The sequence below is a fragment of the Anas acuta genome, chromosome 4 (assembly GCF_963932015.1).
Source record: "Anas acuta chromosome 4, bAnaAcu1.1, whole genome shotgun sequence".
Lineage (NCBI taxonomy): Eukaryota > Metazoa > Chordata > Aves > Anseriformes > Anatidae > Anas > Anas acuta.
Window position 1 is genome coordinate 24662591 of NC_088982.1, and position 25350 is coordinate 24687940.

The 25350-nt window shown below is 41.0% G+C and overlaps 1 protein-coding gene across 10 annotated transcripts in view; it reads left to right on the forward strand.

The window, feature by feature from the left end:
* The window catches only part of LIMCH1 (LIM and calponin homology domains 1), a 172653-nt gene that overhangs the window by 66662 nt on the left and 80641 nt on the right, over window positions 1-25350 (forward strand). For all 10 annotated transcript variants that reach the window (XM_068680221.1, XM_068680223.1, XM_068680226.1 and 7 more), the window contains one exon: window positions 8100-8169. In XM_068680221.1, coding sequence (XP_068536322.1) covers window positions 8100-8169 — 70 coding nt within the window. The remainder of the gene's footprint in view (window positions 1-8099; window positions 8170-25350) is intronic.

The window sequence follows — 25350 nt, forward strand, 5'->3', positions numbered from 1 at the left end:
GGTGCCTAGTGAGTAGGGAAATGCACCTGTAAGCATTTATGAGAAGCAATTGGAATCATATTTTCTCTTGAGCTTTCTCAGCAATCAAGCTGTCCCACCACTCTGAAAGTTTGCAGTAATGTTAATGAGATTGTAATGTCAGGAATAGGACCAAAACATAAAGTTATTAAAAAGTAACAACAGCTGGGATGTGGACCTTAAACCAAATCCAGATTCAGATATCAGCACAAATGAGTTGGCCTTGCAGTGAAGCGCAGGAGTGTCATGATAGTGTGAACGCCATGGGTTCCATATGTAGAACAGTTTTTTTGTGTGTCTGCTATATGTTTGTATGTAAATCAATTTATAGCAGTAAATGCAGCCATAATAAACCTTTGATTTCACTCAAATGTGAAAGTTCGAACAAATACTGTTGGGAAGCCATGGCATAAATACGGTGAAAGAGTAATGACCATATGTGATTAAAGATAGATGTCACTTGCATATGCAGTTCTGGATACTAGATTATGAACGTTTTCCTAATTTTTTTTTCCCAAGGTATTTATTTTCTAGATTAGCACGTGGTGTTATATAAGTTACTAAATTGTCCAAAACCAGTGATTAATGTTTGTAATCAGCATTCTTTGACTCTGCTCCTTTACTCTATTTTTTGAAAGAGCAAATACAAAGTGGGTTTGTAGCTTTTAACTATACTTGGTAAAATTGGCCGTGTACAGTATGTTAAGGGGAAAGTTTTACCCTTTTTTCATATGCAGGAAAATTTCTAGGAAAGGCACTTCCCTTCAGTCATGCATGTTAGGGATATATGCACTTAAAAAATAAAACTTGCAATCTTTATTGTACTTTTAAGTGTGAGAAAAGACATGAGGAGTTAGTCATGGATACTGATTGTTTTAACAGTATTTAAAGAAAAGCATGAAGTGGGGCTATAAATCTACGTGAGCTGAAAGTGATTGTGATCAAGAATTACTTAAAGGAATTTATCATTTATTCTGTCATGAGAATCATTTTCTTCTATAAATAAGAGATCTCCTTGGCTTGTGTTCTTTATGTCTCTGGTGATGAATGAGCTGCTTATTCTCGGAGAGCAGAGTTTCTTTGGGCTTGCATCATGGTTACAGTGCATCTGACCAAGCTTTGGGCTGACATGAATGCTGTTTTCAGTGAGGGCTGGATATGTGCCAGATCAGTGCAAGTATAATGCTATGGGATAGTTAAACTTTGTCTTCTGCATCAGTGGTACCGCTAGGTGTGGAACTCGACTTCAGAACAGCTTTAATTATCTATAGGGTATTTCAGTTGTTTGGCTGTTTAAACATCTGTTTGGTTTTGCAAGTTAATGTCATTTACTTAAAATTGCCCTGCCACTTGGGGAGAGCTGGTAGGGGAAAACAAGTATGCAGTCATTGTAGATTGTAGGTTTTTTATATGTTATTTTACTTATCTGTCAGTGGTGTGGCCCTGGTATCAATTCAGCACTTGTCCCTGCACTGTACATCACACAGACTCTTGTCTTGCCAGATACCTCACTGGCGAAGTTAGTGGCTGCTTAGCCCCTTATGCTTAATTAAGCTTTGTTTGAATTTGCTATTCCTGGAAACTAAGAAGGTATTTGAGTTTCATAGACATACTTGAAGTTTTGAATGTGACCCATGCCTTGAGGTAAGAAGGGATTGGTGTTCTGTGGTTTTCAGGCTGTGTATTGTAAAGCCAAAACATTATCGGCATCATGGATTTGGCATGTCTCCAGTTTAGAGAGACAGGCCCCAAGGCTCATTAAGCATTAAGATTTAGGTTCATGTGAGGACATCTGAAACAGTTTTATATGAACCCAGAGTTTTTAATCTTTAAGTTTTATTACCGTGTTAAAATGAAGAGCTATTTATTTGTGTGGTTTAGGTGAGGGGTCAAGGGTAACGTAAACCATAATGCTCAGCTGTGTGCATGAGAAGGGGAGAATGGCCATTGAGGAGCATGGTTGAGTACAACTAGAATGGCCTGTCTTTGTATTTATGTCAAAAAAAGAAATATGCATCTCAGCAGACTAAATAGTAGGGTTTTTCCAGCGTAGGTTGGTGATTGACAGAGCAAGAGACTGCGGAACACTGATCCATTCAAACTGAGTTTTGCTGAAGTGCAAAGCAAGGCAATCCTGTGAGAGGTTTCGGCTTTCCAAGAGTTTATGTTTAAGAAATTGTTTTGGATAAATACTTTGGGTAATTATCCATGCTTATTGCTGCTCCCTGTAAAGCTGAGAGCTGTAAATCTACAGGTACATGAGACAGTCTGCGTGTCTACATTGTGGCAGTAGGTTCTGTATAAATAGTCCTTGTGAAGGCACAATCTTCCCTGTTGCCTTTCTTGAGCTGTTTTGCAAAGCCTCTATCTCGTTCGTATTTTTAGTCTTTGGCAGAGCAAGGCCCATGCAATGCTGTATTTGGCTGACTTGTTTTCTCAGTCCTACAGGTTTGCGTAGTTCTGTATTCTCCTTTTACTTATTAGACGGGACTGTGAGCCTTTTATATGACAAAGTCAGTTCTGTTTCGCATGTTAAAAAAGCACCTTGTTCATCTGACCCTACATAAATAATAACAGGGGCATCATTAGCAATCACTCAAGAATGTTTTCCCAAAAATATTTTTGTGACCTCAGGAACATCTCGATATTTTGAAACTTCTTTGACACTTCCTTTGCAACAAAAATCTATTGACTTTTGTTGTCTGTGTTGTTTCAATATGATTTGCCTGTATTTAAGATTAATAGTGGGTTTTCCTAGCCTTTTCAACTACTTTTGGGCTTTTTGGAGCTGTCACTATGTAGCATAAGGTGAAAATACGTAGATACTGAAACGGGTTGGATTAATAATTGTCAAGTGCAGAGAGGCTGCTTGTTAGAATATAAATCTGTAAAAAATAAAAAAAGATAAATGTCTTCTTGAAGGTTTATTGTGGATAGAATTTCCTAAACTCTCAAATATGAAACGCCTTCTTACTTTAAGTTCAGGTCACTAGGAAGCTTTTCTTTTTAGGAATATGATCTGCTATTTGGGCGAAGAACTCTGTTGGATACATATCCATCCAGGCTGGAATCATCTGTGAATGGCACATCATCTCAACCTTTCCTTTTTTTTTTTTTATTTTTATTTTTTTTTCATTTCTGAAGCTTATTCTCTGAAAGTGCTTCTGTTCCATTTTCTCTTAGAAACAAGGTCTTCTTAGAGGCTGGGTTTTGGCAACCATCCTCTGAATATTTTCTTAACTGACGCTTTCTTGCAAGAATTTCATGTGCAGTTGTCTTGGTGCTTTTCATTAGATCTTTTATCAGCTGTTGCCTGAAACGCCTTCTCTTCCTGGCAGAGGTTTTTCAAATTCTTAACTGCTGATAAACAACCCCAGGAAGGTCTCATAGGTTAGTCACACAGTGGCTAGTCCTGATTTCAGCCTGGCTGTCCTACTGCAGAGATACTTTATCTTCTGGAATTTCAAGCCTTGGGGACGGTACCAAATAGAGCAACTGATTCTTCCCATACCTACCAGAGCTGTTTTGCAGGGGGAAGGAAATGACCTAGCTTCTCCCTATAAGAGGGGGAATGGATCAGCTTTCCAGTGCCATTGTGCCCTGAAGTTTCCATAAGGTAAGGCAGCTCTCAGGTTTTATCTGCTGTGCAGAGTCTTACCAGCAACATGTAGCAGCCAACTACCAAAGGATCTAAGCCAGGATCTGGCCAGGGGAAGGGGTGGATGGGTGTGTGAATATCGCACTGGAAGTGGGTGAGAACTTAAAGGAGAGAAGTGAAGAACAGAGGACTGACCTGACTCAGGGCAGGTGCGTAAATGCCAGAGGGGTTGGGTTGGACAGAAATCCTAGCTAAGTGTCTGAAGGATCTTGCGAATGGGACAGGCATGTTTTTAGAGACTCATGTTTTACAGACGGAACCTGAAGAGCTTTGATTTTACCCTGTGTTGGGTTGCTGCCTTTTGACGGTTTGGTAGGATTGCTTTTTTTTTGCCTTCATCATACTGTATTTTAGTCCTTTTAAGAACTGTTTTATCTCGTCTTTGCTTCATTTTGCTATGTCGTTGCTTCTTTTACTGATAAAACGTTCCTTGAAATTTCATTGTCGTATGTTCCTTTTGGTTATGTCAGAGAAATGCAGATTATATCAGGTACTAGAACAGCCTCAGTAGAAGTATTGAAGTCTTTATATTTCTTTTTTCTTTTTTTCCTCGCCATATCATTTAACAAAAGTAACTGTTAAGAGTAACTGTTAAGTAACTGTTAATCTCCAAAATGTTTTCTGTAAGAAGCAAGTTGCTTGGAAGCTGAAGTTTTTTAAGAGTCCTGCCTAACCTTGTTTTACCAGCTGTCTCCAAAATGCCTGTTGGTCACCAAACCCCTGCTATCAAAAAGGGCCAAGCTTGGAGACTGTACTTACAGTCTCCTTTTGAGAACAGTACCAAAGGACATTGTTTTATGGTTTGTTGCCACCACTGTTCCCTCACCATGTGATATGAGACCTTAAATAAGCAATATCTTACTGGAGAGGAAGGGAAAATAGAAAAATTATGGAAGATTTAAAATAGTTCTGTTTTTTCTTCACTCAGGACTGCTTGGTTGGATTTGTCCCATTGACATCTGGTGTCCTAGATTCATAGTTGCAGGAATATGAAAAGTAGTACCTTTTAAAAACAAAACAAAGAAACAAACAGAAAAGACACAACTTCAGCACTCAACTCTGACAATTTATACAGTATCTCACCAAGCTTCACGTAACAGAATGGGGTACACAGTGGTGTAAAGGTTTTGTTGTGTTTTCTTTTTTAGAAGCTGAGCATCCATTTGTGGATTTTCTCTATTTGAAGAACACAACTACACAAATACGTAAACTAATTATGTGCTTGGGAAAACCTGGGCTTGCAACTGGTGGAGCCTTATTTTGGGGATGGGACTGGAGGGCTCCTATTTTATGTTCAGGACAAACAGTGCATCTGTCTTTGTTGCCCTCACAACAAAGGATTTATACCTGAATATACCTGAGCTGTGATGATTTTTATTGCACAAGAAAAAAGACTACTTCTGTGGAGGAGAGAGGGTCAGTAGGAGATAGGAGGTACTCAGAGAAATGAGTGATCATTCAAAGTCTCAGGACAAGTGGGTATCCATTTGTCCCAAACCCTCTACCAGCACCTGCCAGTAGACACCTTAGTGCCTTCATTAAATGGCCAGCATTGCTAAAATGGCCACCCCGATCAGGTGTTTGAGGCGGAGGATTGTAATATGTCATCAACTAGGTGTGTGGTTTTGAGCAGATGACTTCAAGTGTCTTCCTACTGCAGGAACAGGAGAGTGAAAAAGCATTTTATGAAGTCATTAAAATAAAGCTAGGGGAGGCTTTCATTTTGTGAGACGTAGACTGCAAACGTTTTAGTCTCAGTCGTGACAGTTACATGTACATGGTAAGTGTCACTGTTACTGTCATGTGCTTGCTGAAGTGATGGAAGTAACTTGCCTAACGTGATCAGGGGTAGGACCTTAACTCTGTCTTGTGGCCAGGCTTACATTGATTTTCTGCTCTGTGTGACTTGGTATGAAGGTGATATGGGTAGCTTTTGTAATAAGGATAAATGTTGTGAAAATAAAGCACCAAACACTTCTGTGTATTACTGCTGATGGATTCCATCCTGTTCCTGTAACACCTGTTCTGGAAATGTATTTTCCATACCTTTCTCAGGAGTTGCAGAAATAGAAAGATATTTTTTAAGACATAATTTAATGTACTAGAATGATCTGCTCAGCAGTGCTTCTGATGCCTTAAGTTATCAAAGTTAGGATTCAAGAAGAATGTGAATTTGTCTTATCTCTTTTTTTTTGTGTGGTGGGAGGGGTGTAGTCTCAAAAAATTCTCAGAGATAACCCACAAGATTGGAAAACAGACTCTAGAATTGTTCCCCTGTCCTTTTTTTTGCATATGGTGCTCTTATCTAGCCTTGCTGTGCAGTTAAGTGCAGAAAAAAATAGCTGCTTCTGGTTGTGGTCACGCTGTCTTTTCTCTGCTGCCTGCACTATGTTAGCTAGCACAGTGCTCTGCCGGGTACTGGTTGCTAATGTTTCTGAATGGTACTGGTTGTTTCTTACAAGACCTTTTTTTGAGTGGTGCAGAAAAGTGACGGCTGATGTTTATGAACACCCTACTGTAGTCAACACACCCTGCTGTGGTTGGGGGGCCGGTGCCATGGGGCCAGAGGAAGGCTGCAGAGTTTGTCTCCTCCGTGTACTTGTTTGCAGGCCTCGTGTCTGAGGGTCTTCCCCTCTGAAGGAGCCCAGGGTTAGGGTTGTGAGAGTCACACAGCCTGGAGCTTTTTGGCCAGGTTGGTGGCCGAGCCAGCTTGCAACACTTGGCATTTTGGCATCTGGACTGTTGCTGGGGATGAGGCAATGGTTTGGAAGCAGCCAGTCGACTCTGGAAGAAAGCTGCCTTTGGCACGTTCTTCAGTGAGCCAGTCCTGAAGGTTTTTAGTGCCAGACTGTTTAGAGATGTTTCCAACAGGAGGTAAACATTTTAATAATAGAGACCTTTCTTCCTCAGGCTTTTCCATCTTGCCCTGTCCCATTTCCTCCCTCTTCAGACTCCAAGCCGTGATCTAAAGTGTTGTTTATTCCCTGCTCTTTTCTTTCGTTTTATCCCTCTCCCTTATTTCACAGGGAAGCCTGTACAAGGCACTTTGACGATTTATTTAGAATGGGCTTTGACTTCTGGGGTTTCCATTAAGAGCTCTTTATTTTACTTTCTGTTATTGTCTATGGCATTTGATGTGCGTCTGCAGTATTGGTTATTGTGTCTGATTTATTCGCATTTTAGTAATAAAGAAAATGGGATGCTTTACTTAATACATCTTTTTTTTTTTTTCCTTGAGTCAGAATAGGCACTGTGACAAAACTAGAGTATTCAGAAATAAGTGCTTTAAAGAAAAAGAAATCGTTAGTTGCCTTTTGCAGCAGCTAAATGAAAAATATTAGTTTATATTGCTTGCTGTGCAAGTCTGAAAAATAAGTTTGTGCCTTTGGGAAAAATAAAGTAGTTTTTGTTTGCAAAAAAACTTAAATAAAACGATGACTTTAGGAAAATAGATGTGTGGCTCTTTTCTTACCATTCTGCGCATCTAAGGGGAGAAAAAAAGATTTTATATATAAATATATATATATATATATATAAGTGTATCCTTTCATTGTTTCTAGGACATATTAGTTTTAGATGTTAGCATAAGCAGAAGGCAGGAGTAGTACCGCAGTCTGTATGAGGCTAGATTGCACAGTTTTTCACTGCAAGATGATTAAAAAAAACCAAAAAAAAAGTGCCCCCAGCTCCCCAAAACCTGGTTCACATTGTGTTCATTGCCACGTGTGGTTATGGTAGGCTGCTGGACGGGGTAGTTTCTGAATGGAGACTGCCTGCACCAAGTGAGATACCTCTCTTTCATTGCAGACACTCTAATTTTTAGTTTTTAACTACCATAGGCCTCTTTTTTGATTTCTTTCAAGATCTTGAATTTGAAATGAGTGTCTTGATCTGATGATTTTCTTTCCAGTGGTTGGGACTGAATTTTTGGCCTTTGGATAAAAAGCACAATAAGGTTTTCTCTTGGGGGAAGGGTGGTAGAGAAACACAGTTTGTTGCAAGAGGATTTTATGATGAAAATTCCTCACCCTGCAGCACAGAAACTGCTGGACTGTTCTTTCTGAGCTGTGGTGATACCCAGATGCCCTCAGGGTTTCTGCTCTCAGTTCCTTCCAGACATGCCTTGCCCCTAGGCAGGGGAGGCAGACTGATGTGACAACATTTTCCCACAGCCTGTCAAGACTGATGTGATCTACATCAATCTGGGAGATGAAGGAAATATTGTTGGGATTCTGTGCTGTGTATATTTTTCCTTCTTTTCAATTTCTTCATTTCAGTGATGAAGCTTTGGATACACGCATTTTTGGGAGGGGAAAATGGGGAGAATCTCCACAGCCATAATAAAATGCTTATATGCTGGGCACAAGTGTTTGATAATTTGCGTTTTGACTTAACACTCATAAATACTCCTTTCTCATGACAGGTTGCTGAATGCAATAAAGCCGGGATTGATAAAAAAGATCAATAGACTACCGACCCCCATTGCAGGTTTGGTGAGTATATCAAATGGAGAAAAATCTTGGTTTTGTGACTGTGTGATTTAGATAGCAATTATTTTTGTAATTTGAACTCTTCTAACTTACTGAACTCAGACAGTCCTGCTGAAATCTGAACAGTGCAGACATCTGAAGACCTTCCAGTCTATTTTTTTTTAGAAGGGGGACGTATTCAGGAGGGAGAGTGTATTTTTAGAGGAAAAATATCTTCTTGGTTATATACTGTCTGAAAGTTTCGGCTCTAGCTCCCTAAGAACTCAATTGTATGCTTTTCAAGCTGTGACCGCAAAAAGATAGGTTTTTGGAAAGAAAGAAAAATGTATTTGTATATTTTGTCTCATTTGCCTTTTCCTCAGAACACCACAGTCTGCAGATAACATTCATTGCAGGACTATCTGGGGAACCATTTCGTGTTGACTTTATGGGCAGAGCAGAAGTTGGCCATAATCTGTCATGAGCAAGGAAGACCACAGAGGATGTACTTACAGCCTGTGGGCTGAACTTGACCCCTGAGACAGTTTTCTCCAACTCTTTGGGGTGCTGGTGCTCAGGGGGTCACCTCAAGAGGGTGTCACGGTCTTGTGCCTGCTGCTGGGAAGGAAGGTGGGGGTATGAATGGATGCTAGGTGTAGGGGGTGTGACAGAAATATGGCTGTATTGATATTTTGTTTGTTTTTTTTTGGCCTTGAGATGTGGCTAAGAATAAAAGGGCCTCTTGGGTGTGTGGAGGGTGACCATCCTCAATTTAGACTAATGATACACTTGCATACATAGTTCTTTTGTCTTACGACACTACTGATGTTTAACTTAGCTTTGCAAGATTCAGAATGTATTAGTTGCTGGTAGTTGAGGTCAACGTTCCTTTATGTAAACAGCATTAAAAAGTTTCAGTGTGTTCAGAAACCGTGCTACATTCATTTTTAAATTGGTTCTGTAATGTAATTACCTAGCTTTTGAGTCTGGGTCCCTCAACCTGTAGATTGACAGGCCCATTTCTGCATGAATACCACATAGTTTTAGAATTTCATTTGTGATCCCTACCACCCCATTTGCAATGCTTCCTCGTGTGCTTTTGTTTTGCCTCTAAAACCCATCTAGCTTATTCCTACCCAAGCCTAATTGAAAGGTGTACTTGGAATAAGCTGCTGCAAAAGATGCCAGTAGTGCAATTCTCATTTCCTTGTCTCCCATTCATAAAAGATTCCATTTTTGTTATGACTGTTTTTAGAAGATGATATTAAATTACATTGTGTTGTTGTGTTTTTTTTTCTTATTCATGTGTAAAATCCCAAAGGTAAGTTGATTGTAGAAGGAAGGACGTGGAAACATTAAGTGTGTGCGTGTTCTCATTTTTTGAGATAAAGCTCTCACTTGCCAGATGTATGTCTACAAAGCAGTAAGAAAAAAAAATGTTTTTCAAGCTATTAATAATACAGCAGCTTGTTGGTTTTTTTTTTTTGTCTTGGAAGGTGACTTTTTTTTTTTTTTTTTTTTTTTTTTACTTCTGTACCCATGTCCTTTAGTTACCTTAAGTAATTATTTTTCTAAATATTTTTCCTAATACAGTAGTAGACTGTTTAAAAGTTCACTGGCACGTCTGGCTTTTTGAACATTGCTAATGGGTGTTTTTACCTACTATGCTGTAAATAGATCATTCCAAACAAAGCAAGCCTTCCAACAGAGACTTGCTTTTAAACATGTCTAGTGCTGTACCTGTTGACTTTTGTTGCCATATTTACTTAGTGGTGAGCGATTGCTTCAAGGATTGTGTGCAAATTTAAAATTATTGAGTACGATTGTCTGTTAGCATGAATTTATGGCATAATATTTTAAGGTACAGACATCACTACTGTGTTTGAGCACATAGTGTATCTTTTTCTTCTCTCATACCTGTACCATGTCCATAGGCCTTAAAAAAAAATAAAAAAATTAACATTACTTTCCAGAAACAGTCAGAACTCCTCGTTGGTTGACTGCATGTGAGGGACATTCCTTTATTTATTGCTGATTTCTCTTTATTATCTTAGCTTTGGTTGGCTTGACATAGTATATAGTAACGTTTCCAGTTATTTCACCTCAGTGTGTGTGATTTCCTCCAGTACTCATGGAAATACCATGGAAGCATAACTGCCTCTTTTGCTTTGAGTGAAATGTGTGCTTTTGAACTCCCAGATACTGCTTCTGCCTAAAAAGTGTCACTTAATCACTCTACCTTAATTTCTTCCCTATAGCTGATAAAATAAGTATATAATTCACTAGTAGAGGCAACAGGTAGGTTTTCTTTTTTAGGAAATTGCAGCTAAAAGTTATGAGTAATGGTAAAGTACTCACTTTTGTTTCATCATTAACCTCTAGAGGCATAAACAGTCATGTATTATGTAGCTCTACAAAATGTCTACTTGAGTCTACTTTATTTCTCCAAATGATGGTCTATTTTTCTCCTTTGTTATTATAAGGACAAATGAAGAAGTACGCTTTAGTGAAGGAAATTAACAGTAAACTGTAGGCCTCTACTGGGGATATGCTGAGATATTCATCTGGAATTATTATCAACTCTAAAAATTTTGCCTATATTTGGTGTTTGAGTGATTTCTTATAACATTACTGTGAAGTATTATGTGCAACTGCTCTACTGTTGACAGATTGAATTCTTCAACTTTTCCTGGTGTTTGAAGCTAGACGAACCTGCAGTTACTCTGAAATTCTTACCGGTGATTTCCTCATGCGGTTTAAGAGAGAATGGCTTATTTGCAGACCTTTTGTATACCAGAACAGCAATCATGTAATCATGTAAGCAAAATTTATTGTTTCATAGCATGGCAGTGTTAGAGTAAGGACTCAGGGTTTTGCACACCACTCTATTAAGTGCAGGCTGTATAAATGGACAAAGATGATCTTTGTCTGGTTGCAGGCCTAAGTCAGGATGTGGATTGTATGCAACATTACATATAGAATTACATATGCTCAGCGTGACAGGCCTGTTTGTAATTTGCTTTCATCTCTGGAAGTGCCGACTGGTTCTGTTATCACAGCAGAGATGATGCATTGCTTTAATGAAATAAAACGTAGGACCAATGGCTTGGTATTCAGACTTGCAGTGAGTATGAAGTTTGATGAAATGCTTTCTTATTCCTGTTCATTATACATTAATCCAGATAGCTAATACTCCCACCAAAAAGCAAATTCACAAAACATCCAAGGAACATATTAAACACATGTAGGATTAACAGGCTTTGCTGAAAGAGCCACGTTTCCAGGAGAAATTTTCTCATGCTAGAAGTTGATACTGAACATCTTTGTTTTAAAGCTGTTAGCTTTCCAGAAGTATCATTTCATGTATTTAATTGTGCAAGCCTGGAAAAGTATTTTGGCTGAGTTTTTAATTAAAAGACCACAATGATGGATGAGTAAGGTACATTGAATATGATTATAAGTGATTTTTACAAAGCCAACAATTTTTCAGTGAGTTGCTGTTGGTTTCCTTCATTGGGTATGATGTTCAGAGTGGGCACAACTTATTTTTAAGGTTCCTACAATTTTGTACAACTATATCATTATATATTTAATTCTATAAAAATAACACATCTGCAGCACCCTAGGTAAGCAATGCTCTATAATGCTAACCACTATATGTCAACTATCTTTTTCCTTTAAAAATATTCTAGTTCTTGCTTCCTGTCCCTGAATAATGTCACTCTGTGAGAAAAGAAAAGGTTTCTGCCTTATCTTTTGTTTGACAGAGTTTAGGAGAGTTTATAGCATTACTTCAGTTCCTTGAACAATCCCCACAGGAGCTTAGACACTTACTTCAGAGACTGTGTGAAAGACTCTCACATATAATAGTAGGAAGTAGCCAAGACAAAGTTAAAGGGCTGAACTTTAGCTTGTATCTTGGCTCATATTTCAACACTACTGAATAAAAATCTGTTTACGATGGTATCCAGTTTTCAGCTTGTGCATGGTCCTCATCTTTGTATGTGTGATATTTGTATGACTTAGCAATGCAAAAAATAGCCCAGTGAAAGTCACCTGGTTGCATAGTTATTGCACTGAGGTGAGCAGAACTGTAACTTACTGTTTAAAAAAAAAAAATCTTCTTCCTTTGAAAACAAGATATTTTTTTTCAGTGATTATTTTCCTAGGAAGTTTGTCTTGGCAAAATGTTCTCTGGGAACTTGCTATGAACCTTATCAAGAATAGCTACCTGTCTGTTGGTGCTGGTAATTTGCTTTTATGCTGTCCTGTTGCATAAACTCCAGTGTTTTTTGATGTCATATGATGTCTCAACAGTATTTCAGCATTGCATTCATTAGCTTTCAGGAATTTGTACTTCTAATTAAGTTCAGCAAATTAAATGATTTTTCTTCATGATAGGAGCCTGAAAATGTAATTACAAGACACAAATATAGTGAAGACACAAACATAATGTAATGTATGTCACAGAATTAAAAATAATGTAAGGAGATAGAGAAATACGTGGACCTTTAATTGATGTATATTGTTTTTCATTAATCTTTCTAACTTGTACTTCAATGTTGTTATGTTTTTGTTGAAGGAAGAATGAGAAAATATATTTTTTTAATTTCCCACTCTCCCTCTAATTCCATATAGCATTTTCTGGAAAGAGCCAGCTTCTACTGTAATGTCTAGATCCATAAACCATGATAATTTGTTTCCTTAGTTTGTGCTTCTTATTTCTGCTGCACAAATTCATTTGCCAGCGCAATTGTATCCATAAAGAAGTCCTGCTGTGTGAGGTGTGGTACATGTGAAGTAAACAGAAGCAAGATTTCCTCACTGTCTAACAGGAGTAAGTTCTTGGCACTCACATCCCACAAGCATTTTTGGGAATGTTGGTGGAAAACAAAGCATCAAACAGCAGAGCAAAATCCCATGCAAACCATTCTGTCATGGTTTCTGTGGATCTTCTTAGTAGTAATTGGTTTCTTTATACCTCCTGTGCATGCCTTCAGTTCTGGTATCTGAATGTTTGACTAGAACAATACTTACTGTCTGGCCAGTGGTTTGGAACAGCACTGTGTGCTTTGGCTCATCTTGTACTGTAATGTAAATGGACACTACAACAATAATGTCCTTGGGAAAGGGAGAGAAAAAAAAGTTTGCATATGCAGTGTTTCTGTATGCTTATTTTTTTCCTGAAAGTTCACTTTATTTTTCATTTGAATTAATTTTTTGTTTAGATTTTCCTGCTTATTTGATTTGGTGTCATCTTAGCCAGACAGATTTTACCTTGTAACATTCCTGTGTAATGAATTCAGCTGTATGCTGTACACACAAAGATGTCTAAGTTTTATGAAGAATACAAAAATAAACTAACAGGTGTTTCTTAACCAGGGTGTTTGTAAACAGGGCATGGAACAATCTACAGGGACAGTGGAGTTAATTCGTCAGAGGAGACGAAAACAGCCATCAGCTCAAATTTGGCAGGAAGCACAGAGCGAGTGGCCTGTTGTTTTAGACTGAATTGAAAGTTTTTATTGCTCCAAATTAACCATGCAAATACTGTCCAGAAAGCATCGTTCTCCTCCCATTTAAAGAAAAACCAGTGCAAAACACAATGCTGGTGTTTTGTTTAATATTTTATTGGTTGAAATGATTGTACTTGCCATGCTGTTGAATTTGGCTCAGAAACGCACATACTTTTGATGCTGGAAACTAATCATCCATCTGACAGTATCGTATGTACCAAAGACTTATTCCACGGCTGCACTTGGATTTGTTGCCCAGACCTCCAAGTTTGGGCTTTAACCTGGTGTACAGATGTGAGAGAGGCTGAAATCATAGGAAATTAATAAGAAGTGAGCCATCAAAAAGCAAACAAACAAACACTGGAGGTAAATGAGCCAACCTGGTATTTGCCTTTGACTGTTGGAGCTGAGTTTAGCTACAAACACCAGCTCGCAGTAGTCTTTGTGTCCTGCAGTCTGGCTGATGAGCTGACCTTAATATCCAGGAGAGTGCCTTCTGTCTTTAGCTGCCAGCAGAGCTGGGTGGCTGTAGGGACACCTTGCTTGGTTCTGAAATTGAAGTTTTTCAAGTTTCTGTGTGCGTTGTACACCTCTGGTCCCAGCCAGCACCCACAGCCAGAGCTTCTGCAGCCCAACCTCAGCGCTGTCTCCAGGTCCCTCCCTGCGGGTGCTTCCCTGGCTGCAGTGCTTGCGGTGCCCTCGGTGAGCAAAGCTGTTTGTTGGCTGGGACCCCTGCTTGCCATGTTCAGGGGACCGTCCCTTTCTGCCATGCTTCTTGCCAGTGCCCAGCAGCATTTCCCCCATTACCAGGTGAAGTCTGTCATACAGGACCCAGGCACCATGCATGGTTTCCTCGTTGGCCAGGATGGCAGCAGCCAACGTCTGTGAAGGTTTGTAGGGTGCGTGCTGTGCACCACAGCTATGGGTGGATGCAAACTGTCACATTGTCATGGCCTCTTCCCAAACCAGACGGGTTAGGGTTCAATGGTGCAGCTTCACAGTCAGCTTAAACTGTGCCCTGAGCCTGCTGAGCATTGCCACTGAGAGTGTCGTGACTTGCTTTGGCCAAGAGCTAATAATATGTGTAAGCTCTTTGTGGGAAGGATCATCTGCTAGTCTGTTTTTGTCTAACACCTCACCCCATGAGTCCTGCACCACGGCCAGGACTCCTAGACGGTATGTTAATACAAATAATAAATAACGCTTACAAAAATATCGCAGGCATTCCTGTGTCATTCACAGCCTGTTTTTAGACTGCACTCTCCACTTCAGTTTTCAACCACGGCTTTAATTAATAGATTTATAATTAACTTCATTCACATTGAATAATTTTAAATGTTAATATGTAATTCTGAGGTGAGGAGAACTTTTTCTGTGTGCAAAACCGAGAGGATGGTCACAGTGGAGCAGTTCCTTTCTGATTTTTTTTTCTATTTTTTTTTTCTTCTGTTTCACACAGTTTTATTGCCTGGCCTCGAGAAGGGTTAGCTAGCTACCACCCTTTAGAAAAAAAATGCTCAAGTAAAAGCAAGGAACCTACCTGTTGGGGCAGGAAGACAACTGACTTCCGAAGATGCTATTTATAAACTATACAAATAAAGGCTTTGTGTAGTGATTATTTACACTTTTTTTTTTTTTGACATAGGAGGCTTAGTAAAGTGAAGGATTGTAGGGATAACATTTGAAAATGGCAAAAAGAAAAACATTGCTGCTGCTGAAAACCTAATGCTAGGCAGCTGAAATGTGAACTTGCCCTTATCACGGCATTAACCTTTACTATAAATGACAGAGTCCTTCCTGAGGCTGGGGAGGGCAGCTGGTTTCCAGCAGGAGCTCGCTTTGCACCTGTGGAAAATGCAGATTGACCCCTCGATTAATTTTTAGATTAGTTAGATTTTAGATCATAAAGTCTCCAAGTTCAGCCATGATTTTTATTATGTTGGTTTACTGACTCTGGTCAAGTGATATTTCAGAAATGGCAAGCTTTTGAAGAACAAGGTCTTAATTCATGTAAGTACCAGAAAAGTTATAGTTTTGCAAACAAAATACCATTCTCTGGGTTGCACTTAACTGAAGTAAAGAAGCCAGCGCTGCCTCCAGCCGTTGCCTTAGAAATGAAAGGCCTCCTGAGCAGGATGTCTCCAGCATCTGCAGGCCAACTCCTGCTGCCAACACTTCTCTCAACAGCTGGGCATTTCCAGGAGTTTTTGTGGAGGAATTACATGCCCTGAGTGTGAGTGTGCTGCCTGTGATGAGTGCAGCACTACTAGGGTTATGTCCAGGCAATCTTTGTGTGACTTCTGGTGCAAAATTGATCAGTGTGGCAACGTGGATGAAAGAAGAAAAGAGCTGGTGTGCTGCGTGTATAGCCCAGCACACTCAAAATCAGCAGGGCTATGACTTCCCATGTCTTGAGGCTAAAAAATAGCTATTGGCTGTATTTTCAGGTTTTCTCCTTAACAAGGAAAACTAGACCTGTGGCTGTGGTTGCTTTCAGCTAATCCAAATGTGAGTTTCCTACACCCTCTGCCATGCCAGCACTAGTGCTCATATGGCTGTTAGCTGGAGCAGACAACTGTGAGCTGCCTGAAAACCACCCTTCTCCTTCATCACAGAGCTGCAGCATGCAACCGTGTGAGCAGGAGGGAAGGGACCAGCTCGCTGTGGCAGGGAAGGAGCTGCCATTCCTGCTGGCACCAGAATGAACTTCCATCGGCACTAAGCAGCCGTGAAGCTGTAGGTAGGGAGTTTAGACTTGGATGCAATTCTTAAGTTATTGGCCAAACTCAAAGGAGATGGGCATCTGGGAAAGTCTTATCCTGAAATTCCCAGTTTAAAGGCTGTGTTTAAAATTGCACTTAGGGCTGTTTCATTCTGGAAAGCCTCTCACAGGTTGGAGCCTGTGGGTCTGTGCTATAAATACTGCCTTATCCTCAACTGTCTTTTTCAGTGACATGTAGCCTCTGCTCCAGGGGACAGCTCAATCCCGGTATTTGTTTGACAGAGAGAGAGCTAACTGCAGTGGAAATGGCACTGACTGGCATGAGAATATTTGCTGTATTTACTGCTACCCTGCGTTCTCACAGCATCTGTGGTGCAGGTAGTGCTGCTATAAAATCCTTGTGATCCTGGAGAATTTGGACAGCCAGGCAACTCTTGAGATGTGAGAGGGGAGGGTGCCTTCCAGGCAGCTCTTAACCTGAGCGGTCCCCTCCAGGCGAGTGGGAACAAAAGTTTCCACGCTGTTGTCAGACCGACAGATCTGCAAACTCGAAATGGGCCAGCGGGGCCCAGGCTCCCTATTACCAAACCCTTTTGTGACAAGAGAGCAAGCGCAAGCTAGCAACAGCCTGGTGGGACCCCAGTCCATGCACGGCTGATGGTAGAGGAAGAATGCTGCTCCTAATCTCCTGCTGGCTGTGGCTCAGCTCGGTGAATTCTCTTGCCGTTTACGTCTGCTAGCAACTGTTGGTACTGTTTCCATGCAGAAAACCTTTCCGGGCGGCGCGAGTGGCTTTCTGTCAGATGATGTGCGTGTCACCAGCAGCAGCGTACGTGCTGAATGCAGATGACGGGACGTGTCTCCCTCCAAAGATCACACTGCAGTTGTTTCCCTGGCTTAAAATGAACGAGCAAAAGGGGAAACTAGCAGAGTACGTCCCAGTTGCCTTAAAGACCAACGTGCAGTGATTTCTCTGCTTGAAGAGCCTGGAGAAATTCTGCAGTCTGGTGCCATGGTCAAGAGTTCACAGAGGCTGAAATATCTGACACTGAAGTCTCCTTGCCTTTTGCATTCCTCAGTGCTCCTGGATTAAAGCCACTCACTTCCTTCTTGGCACAGGACTTCCCAATTGTAATGCGCTTCCTCTTAAATGTCCAGAGGTCTAATGATACTATTGTAAACCTGTTAAAATTAATGCTGCAAAGGAAGCGGCTTAGTTAATTGCTTGTGCAAAAATGCGGCGGTAGGCTGAGCTGTCTGACGGAGGTACATCAACACCACTGTTAACCTCTTGAAGTCTGCATGGCCTTGTGCTACGGTGTGGAAACCCACCCCGCGGCTGACTAGGGAGGATCACGCGTTCAATTTTGGACAAGCCAGATAAATAATAGTCTAGAAAGTTACTACTGTGGTACAGAGGCAGTCCTCGTGTGTTCGGAGTGGCATCCTGCTCGAGTCCTTGCTGTATTGCCACTTTTGTTTGCTTCTGCCCCTAATCCTCATGCAGGCAGCGCTGTCGCTGGGGTGGGGACTGTCTGCTGCTGTGTGGGGCCGGAGTGGGCGCTGATTTATTGCTGGGAGACGCCTGAAAGGGAGCTCTCTTTTCAGGCTTGTAAATAAGTATTGAACTTGCTAAATGTGTGCATGCATGCGGGTGTCTGCTGAGCTCAAGGCAACGTGTTTCAGGCTGTGCTATACACTGCTTCGCCACCTTGGCTTCTCTCTTTGTACGAGTTCTCCTGCAGAATTTAGAGTTGTGTTTCCCCTTCCAGCCAAGGGTAAACATGCTTCCCCCAGCTCCCCTTCTCATCCTTTTCTCTGGTACTGATGTTGGTATCGTTGGGAGGCAGCTGGACTGAATGCCAGGTATGAATCTCACCCTTGCACCTGTCTTGGTGTGACGAACTTCAGGCCATAAATTGATAGCCCGGGCTGTTGCTGCCCTGCTTGCTTCCTGCCATATATAACTGCGGAGCTGGTTGTGTGTTGGGTGGCCTGGCTGCCCCGCCAGCAAATCCCACTGGTGTTTCCAAGCAGCCCTGGATGCTGCTAATAACCTCTCATAGCGAAAGCTGCCTCATCACTCCTGTCCCTTCGGATACTGTTTTTAGTTCGGTCAGAAGGAGGCTTGCTGGCTTTTTCCATAACCGATCCTAACTTTACCACCCCTACCTAGCAACAGTGTCTGTCCTTCCGACCTCCTGCCCCACAGCCATGAGTAGGACAGTTTCCATGAACTACATCTGCATTTTGGTCCTGGTTTCCAGACCGGAGCCAGCAGGCCTGCTAGATGAGAAGTGTGACGTTTCTGTATTAATTTCTGGAGTTACAGGGATCAGCTACAAAGTATTAGCACCACCACACAGTATGTCCTCTGTTATTTAAAAGGGAGGACGGTGAATAGGATCAGTTATTTGAGGTTTCAAGTAATCCAGGGTAATTTTCAGCGTAATTAATACATGTCAGGAATTTGACCCTTGCTGGGATAACAAGAAGATCTGGATAACTGAGGCGATACTGTACAAGTTGTGAAAATAGTGCCAGAAAACTGTCCGCACAGGTCAGTAGCACAAGCTAATAAAACTCTCTCAACTGCTGATGTAGAAAAACAATTTATACAGCTTTTACCTGACGTGCAGAAATAGAAAAACCCTTTCTCGTTGTACAATTCTCGGATGTTTTCTTTCATTAAGTTTCTCCTGTTATCCCTGAAGAGGTCAGGCAGTAGTTGCTTCTTAAACCACAACAATTTCATGAAAAGCCTAACTTGAAATGTCCCGAGAACACCACACACATCTGACACAGGCATGCTGTTTTGCTGTGCTGTTTGTTTTCAGACAAAATATAAGCAAATTTTGCCAAATATAAGCCAGTGCAGGCTTGGTAGTATATATTGGACACAATGTATATTCTTTCATAAAACAAATTATGAACAAATGCAGGAATTGCATTAATCATTGGCAAAATTAGTTGCAAACTTGTAAATCATATGGCACATTCCTCAGAGAGTGCTATCTGAACCCTTGTAAAAGCCTCCAAAGAGGCCAGTAGAAATAAATAAATAGATGCTTTCTTGTGCACCAGACGGGCAGGTAAAATTTGCTACAAAGTCAGTGTTTAGGAACAAACTTATGGAAAAAAGAAACCTGACAATTTGTCTTTGGGGACTGTTGTTTTTTGTGTTTTTGTTTGTTTGTTTGTTTGTTTGTTTTGTTGTTGTTGTTGTTGTTTTTTCTTTTTCTGTTTGTTTTATTTGAGAAATGGGATGAGGCTAGCTTCATCTTCCTTCTTAGCATGTGTGCCTGTATTTTATTTTTACAGTGCTGAAGAGTGGCTGAGTGGAATTTAATATTTCAGTGGACAAGAATTTTAGACGAGGAATAAGTGAGGTTATTACATCCTCTCAGAGAAGCGTTGCAGACAAACAAATATTTGAGTAAGCAGGGTATTAGCAGAATTGTCTCAGAGTGGGTGATAACTTTATCTCCAGAAATACAACACCAGTTGTTGCTTGTTCTTTCATTCTGTCTAAAACAACCAACAGAGAAAAAGTCAATCCCATATAATTATTAGTTTGAAGGAGCTTAGGAGCTGTATCTTCAGAATGTGTGGCCTTGATTTCAGAGCATCTCAGATCTTTGAATGGTACAGTCAGCAGTGATCAAAATATGTTTTCCAGAAAAGTATAAAGTTTACCGGTAGGAATCTCTCCATCCCTTTTACACGAGATGCTGTATGGTATTTGAAAACCACAGTCTATGACCTCAGAAGCTTGTAATTTAGAAACAACACATAGATATTGTGAGAAAGGCAACGGTGAAACAAGACATTTGTCAGCATAGCATTATCAGCAAGCCTGGGGTCTAAATGTCGCTAGCTTTTCATAAGCATGACTACAGTGCAGATTTCTGGGGAGAATCATGGAGTGGCTCTACTTTAATTTAGAGGAAGCTACTCATAAGCATGAGGTCCGCGTGAGAAAGTATAAATTCCCAAATCTGCCTGGAGTCAGCACCCATAGTATTAGGGTAAGCTGGCTGGTTTCCAGGCGTGCTTGAGACCTTAAATGCTCTTTAGTCCTTACTCTCTAGTTGATCACAGATTAATCACTTGCTTTTTTAAATACTATTACCCAATCTTTTGAGCCACCCAATCCTGATTAAAATTTACTTTCTAAAATACGATTTTAGAGAACTGAAACTGCTTGAATTCTAGGCTTTTGGATACGTTTGAAGAACTGTGTCATTGCAGTTGTACTTGGTGTTGTCCCAGTACTTGCATAAGAATTCTTGCAGATAGTTTTATCTTCCCAACAGTTCACATTACTTATTCTATTCTTTTGGCTGAAACTTAGTGAGAAGTGTTAGAAATCCAGCGCTTAGTCCCGTGTACAAACTGTTACGTAAGCAAATTGCAGAACAAAAAACTTCAGACTGTGATCGGTATTCTCCTTCTTAGTATCTATTATTCTACTATTATTCTACAGTATGAATTATTCTACTGTATAGCAGTACACAAATACTCTTTATATACTGCATATAACCTTGTCCTTTGGGTATACCAGACAATGGAAGCTCAGCATGGCCTCAGGACAACCCTTGTAGGATTGCTGCTCGTGTCCAGGACCTTCTGCCTGTCCTGGGGGTGAGTGGCCCAAAGCTGTGAAATACTCTTCGTGGCAAAGGAGGGCACACCTTGGGGTTTGCAGGTATTCAAAGCCCCAGAAATCGGGCACTACCTGTGTGCCCAGGCTCTCCGCAGTCATGTGCAGGGTCATGGAGTCATTGAATCATAGAATGGCTTGGGTTGGAAGGCACCTTAAAGATCATCCCGTTCGAGCCCCCAAATGAGGACTGGGGGAATGCTGAACTTGCTGAAACCCCTCTACAGATCCAGGCTGGCTTGCTCAAACACAAAGAGCACTGCTGCTGCATTTCAGGCAAAAAATGGGGCAATTTCCCCACATCACACAAAGTGGTCACATAGCTCTGTAACCCCTTTTTTTAGTGGTGTTACATCTGTTGACCTCATAAGTCCCAGGTGGCTCTGTAGTAGGGTCTCCAGCCTGCAGGGCTGCTTAGCTTGAGCACAGTGCAGAGCCTGATCTGGTTGCATGTGTTCAGGCAAGGCAGTGCTGTGTCTGATGGATACTGCCCAGGCCCTAGGAAGGGCAGTGTTGAGGTTCTTGCCAAAGCCAATACGTCCTGCTGGCCGTGAGCTGATTTTGGGTAGCTGTGTGTAACATTCGCCTTCTCCAGAAAAATGCGTCTGCGGGAGCGGTTTGGAGACATGTGAGCTGGCTTGGGACTGGGGCTCTGCAGGACTTTAACTCAGCTAAATTGCTGGCGGTTTGTTGTTGGCTCTGGAGCTAGTACAGCTGCTTTCATGGCCCTTGAAGCCTGGCCTAATGATCTTGCTGGGCTCTGCTGGTTCTGTGCTCTAGGTACACCTCTCTCTGATGGACCAGCTGTAGTCTGAGTCCCTCTGTTGAGTAAAGGAATACATGGTAATTGCTTTAAGCTTACCCTTTTCCTTTATGCATGCTTATCAGTTAAGCTGTATCTACTCGTATAATGTGGATTTAAGTTGTAAGTTTTCCAGAAACAGTTGGTGAGGAGTTGGAAGCTTGTTATTGTAGGATGCATGAACATCTCTGCTGGCCTTACTCATGACTGAAGTGTAAGCATGGTTTGGTTGTTTTCCTCTATAAACAAAAGGAGATCTGAAGTCTAGTCAGGAGGGCAGGTAGGATATATGCTGAAATGATAGGAATGATTTATCACTGAGAGCTGATTTATTTCACAGAATTTTCTAGGTTGGAAGAGACCTCAAGATCATCGAGTCCAACCTCTGACCTAAAACTAACAGTCCCCACTAAACCATATCCCTAAGCTCTACATCTAAACGTCTTTTGAAGACTTCCAGGGATGGTGACTCCACCACCTCCCTGGGCAGCCCGTTCCAATGCCTCACAACCCTTTCAGTAAAGAAATTCTTCCTAACATCTAACCTAAAACTCCCCTGGCGTAACTTTAGCCCATTCCCCCTCGTCCTGTCACCAGGCACATGGGAGAACAGGCCAACCCCCACCTCGCTACAGCCTCCTTTAATGTACTTATACAGAGCAATAAGGTCACCCCTGAGCCTCCTCTTCTCTAGGCTGAACAAGCCCAGCTCCTTCAGCCGCTCCTCGTAGGACTTGCTCTCCAGGCCCCTCACCAGCTTCGTCGCCCTTCTTTGGACCCGCTCAAGCACCTCGATGTCCTTCTTGTAGCGAGGGGCCCAAAACTGGGCCCCTTTCCCCTTTCTTTTGCCACTGCCAACAGAACAAGCTATTTCTGCCATTCTCACCCCATAGCTTGTGTTCATAAGACTCGGTGCGATGCCTGTGGTCATCTCCCTACCCTTGTAGCATTCTGCATTTTCAGGAGGTAGGATGTAGCCCTACATCCCAAATACATCTCCAGCCTGTTTACAGTAAGTGGAAGTACAGGAATATCTGTTCTGTAAGAGGAAAGATCCTTTTCTGTCTTATTTTTCACTGCCCAGAAGGACCAGAACCATTCTGCAAGAGCTGGGAGAAAGCCTTGCAATAGGAACACCCTGCATTAAAGAAGAGTTCCTTTCTTTCCCTCTTGTTTTAACCATTGATTTTATGCCCATAAACTTAAGGAAAGTCTTAAAAACATTATATTATTGTACTACTTTTCATTCTTCCTGAAAGCTTAGCATTCAGAACTGTAAACCACGCTGCCATCCAAATGTAATCCATGAATCCTGCCTTCCAAGTGACCCTACAAAGGTGTATTTGCACAATGTCTGTAGACTAGATTACTACTAGACTACTACAACAGTAGTAATTTAGGTTGGCTATTTGGTGTAGTCCACCTAAGTTTGCAGCTCCCATAGCTTCATGAATAATTGCGTTAGTTCTTGAATTGCATCTGGGGAGTGCTTTGCTGGTAGTTGAATAGGGATGGAAAAGAAATTGCCGCCAACCTGTTGGGTGGCTCATCTTGCCTTGGGTATTTACTGTTAAAAATCCGAAACTGAAGATATTCAAGGTGACTGGACACCAAACACATGTTTTCAAATCTGAGAAAGAAACATCATATATATCGGTTGAGTGTTGTGATAGTCAGTAATTTAGGAAGTTAAAATCTATATGGTCAAAGTTAAGAATAGGCACTGACTTACTTTACAGCTTTTTGCACAGATATTTTGGTTGTCTATAAAATCTACTTGTAGCAAACTAAATTATTTTCTTCCCCTTTCTTTCCTCACTGAAATTGTTCTAGACATCTACATGTGAAATTATTTTTTTAAAGCTGAAAATAGAAACAATAATGTAGGTTTTCCAAATGGAATGTGCTGGAACTTCATTCAGTACAAAAAGCCAATTAAAAATAAATAAATTGGTGGGTTTTGGACTTGAACGGCTTCTTTTAGAAGTATTTGCAAGGAAACCCCAACCTGTACGTTAAAGAAGTCCAGTATGTTTTATGTAATGTTGGCATGAAAATGCAAAGCTGTGAGTGGGGGGAAAATGTATTTCAGGTGTCATGTAACAGCAGCAAAGAGATTTCTGATGTTTATCAAACCTTGAACACCCCAGATTATTAAAACATATTCCTTGGCAATAAAGAGTAGATGTTTAATTTGAAAGGAGAAAAGGAATTTGTTGCTTTTTTTGCGGAGGTCACGAACTGAGCAGGAATGAGTCCTCCTTGGCTGTTTCACTATTTTGCTGTTTGCCTTCGGGAATAGAGATTTGGTCTGATTTTAACAGCTACTGCCAGGCCCTCAGCCCCCCCAGGCAGCCTCCTTGCATCTTTTGAGGCCCACCTACAGCAGCTGTATGGGATATCGGGACACAGAGGCCCCCCAACTGCTTTGGCTATGCAGTATCCTGATCCTTGTGTGGCTGATTGCTGTCTGCTGAGAGAAGTCAGAGTGCTGGCCAACTCCTCCTGCTCTTTGGCTTTAAACAACAGATATCTTTGCTTAATATACCTTGTAAAAGAAAGGGATGAGAAAGTAAAGTCATCTTAACTGTTGCTGTTATTAGGAGATGCATTACAAGGCTGCCAGGTTGTGGTCATGCATTCACCTTTGGAGGTTTCACGTCACTTTGATTTCAATTTTAGATACCAGTTTCTTTTGTACCTTTGCAGTTTCAAAGTGATCTGCCTCTGTGTCTGAGTAGGAAGACAGCTGATAAATGACACAGGTAAGATAGGAATTAAGGCTGTAACTCCAATATAGCTTTGCTTATATGATTGATCAGGTTGCAGATTGATCAGACTGATCAGCGAAGTGGCAGGTTTAAATCTCTCTGCTGCTCATTTCCAGTTACTCTTTGTGTCCTTGCTATCTGCTTTGCTTGTAGTGAGAGAGAAAAACTAGGAATAGTACAGTGATTGCAGGTTGAGAAGTATTTTTTCAGATGTGCTTTAGGTTTCTTATACTGGTTTGTAATGGATTATGCTAGGCAAGTAACTCATGACCCTCAGACACACCTTTTTAGGTGGAGAAATTTTTCTTTCCTCAAAAATAAGGTTATTTTCTCAACAGTCAAGTCAAAATAAAGAGAGCAGACACAGGGTAACAGTGCCCTGAGATGTCAAATGTGATAAAATGATCCTATGAAACCTGGAATCTGGAGGCAGAGAAAGGGAGGTAGGCTATGTGAGAAAAGGTAGTATTTTGTAATTGATCTACAAATATATTTAAGGAAAACATAGTCAAAATCTAGCACATAGACTTGCTTCACATAAGTAATCTTCATTACATGCACAGCACAATGTCTTAGCAGGAACATGTATATAAATAGCTTTTGAGAAACATCTGTTGTGCTATGGCTTAACACACGATTGCCTTGACAGCAGTCAGGAGAGGTATAGGTTTGTTCAGCAGCATTTGGCTGTAGCTGATGGCCGTATGTAAAGTGTAAAAGACACGTTTGTG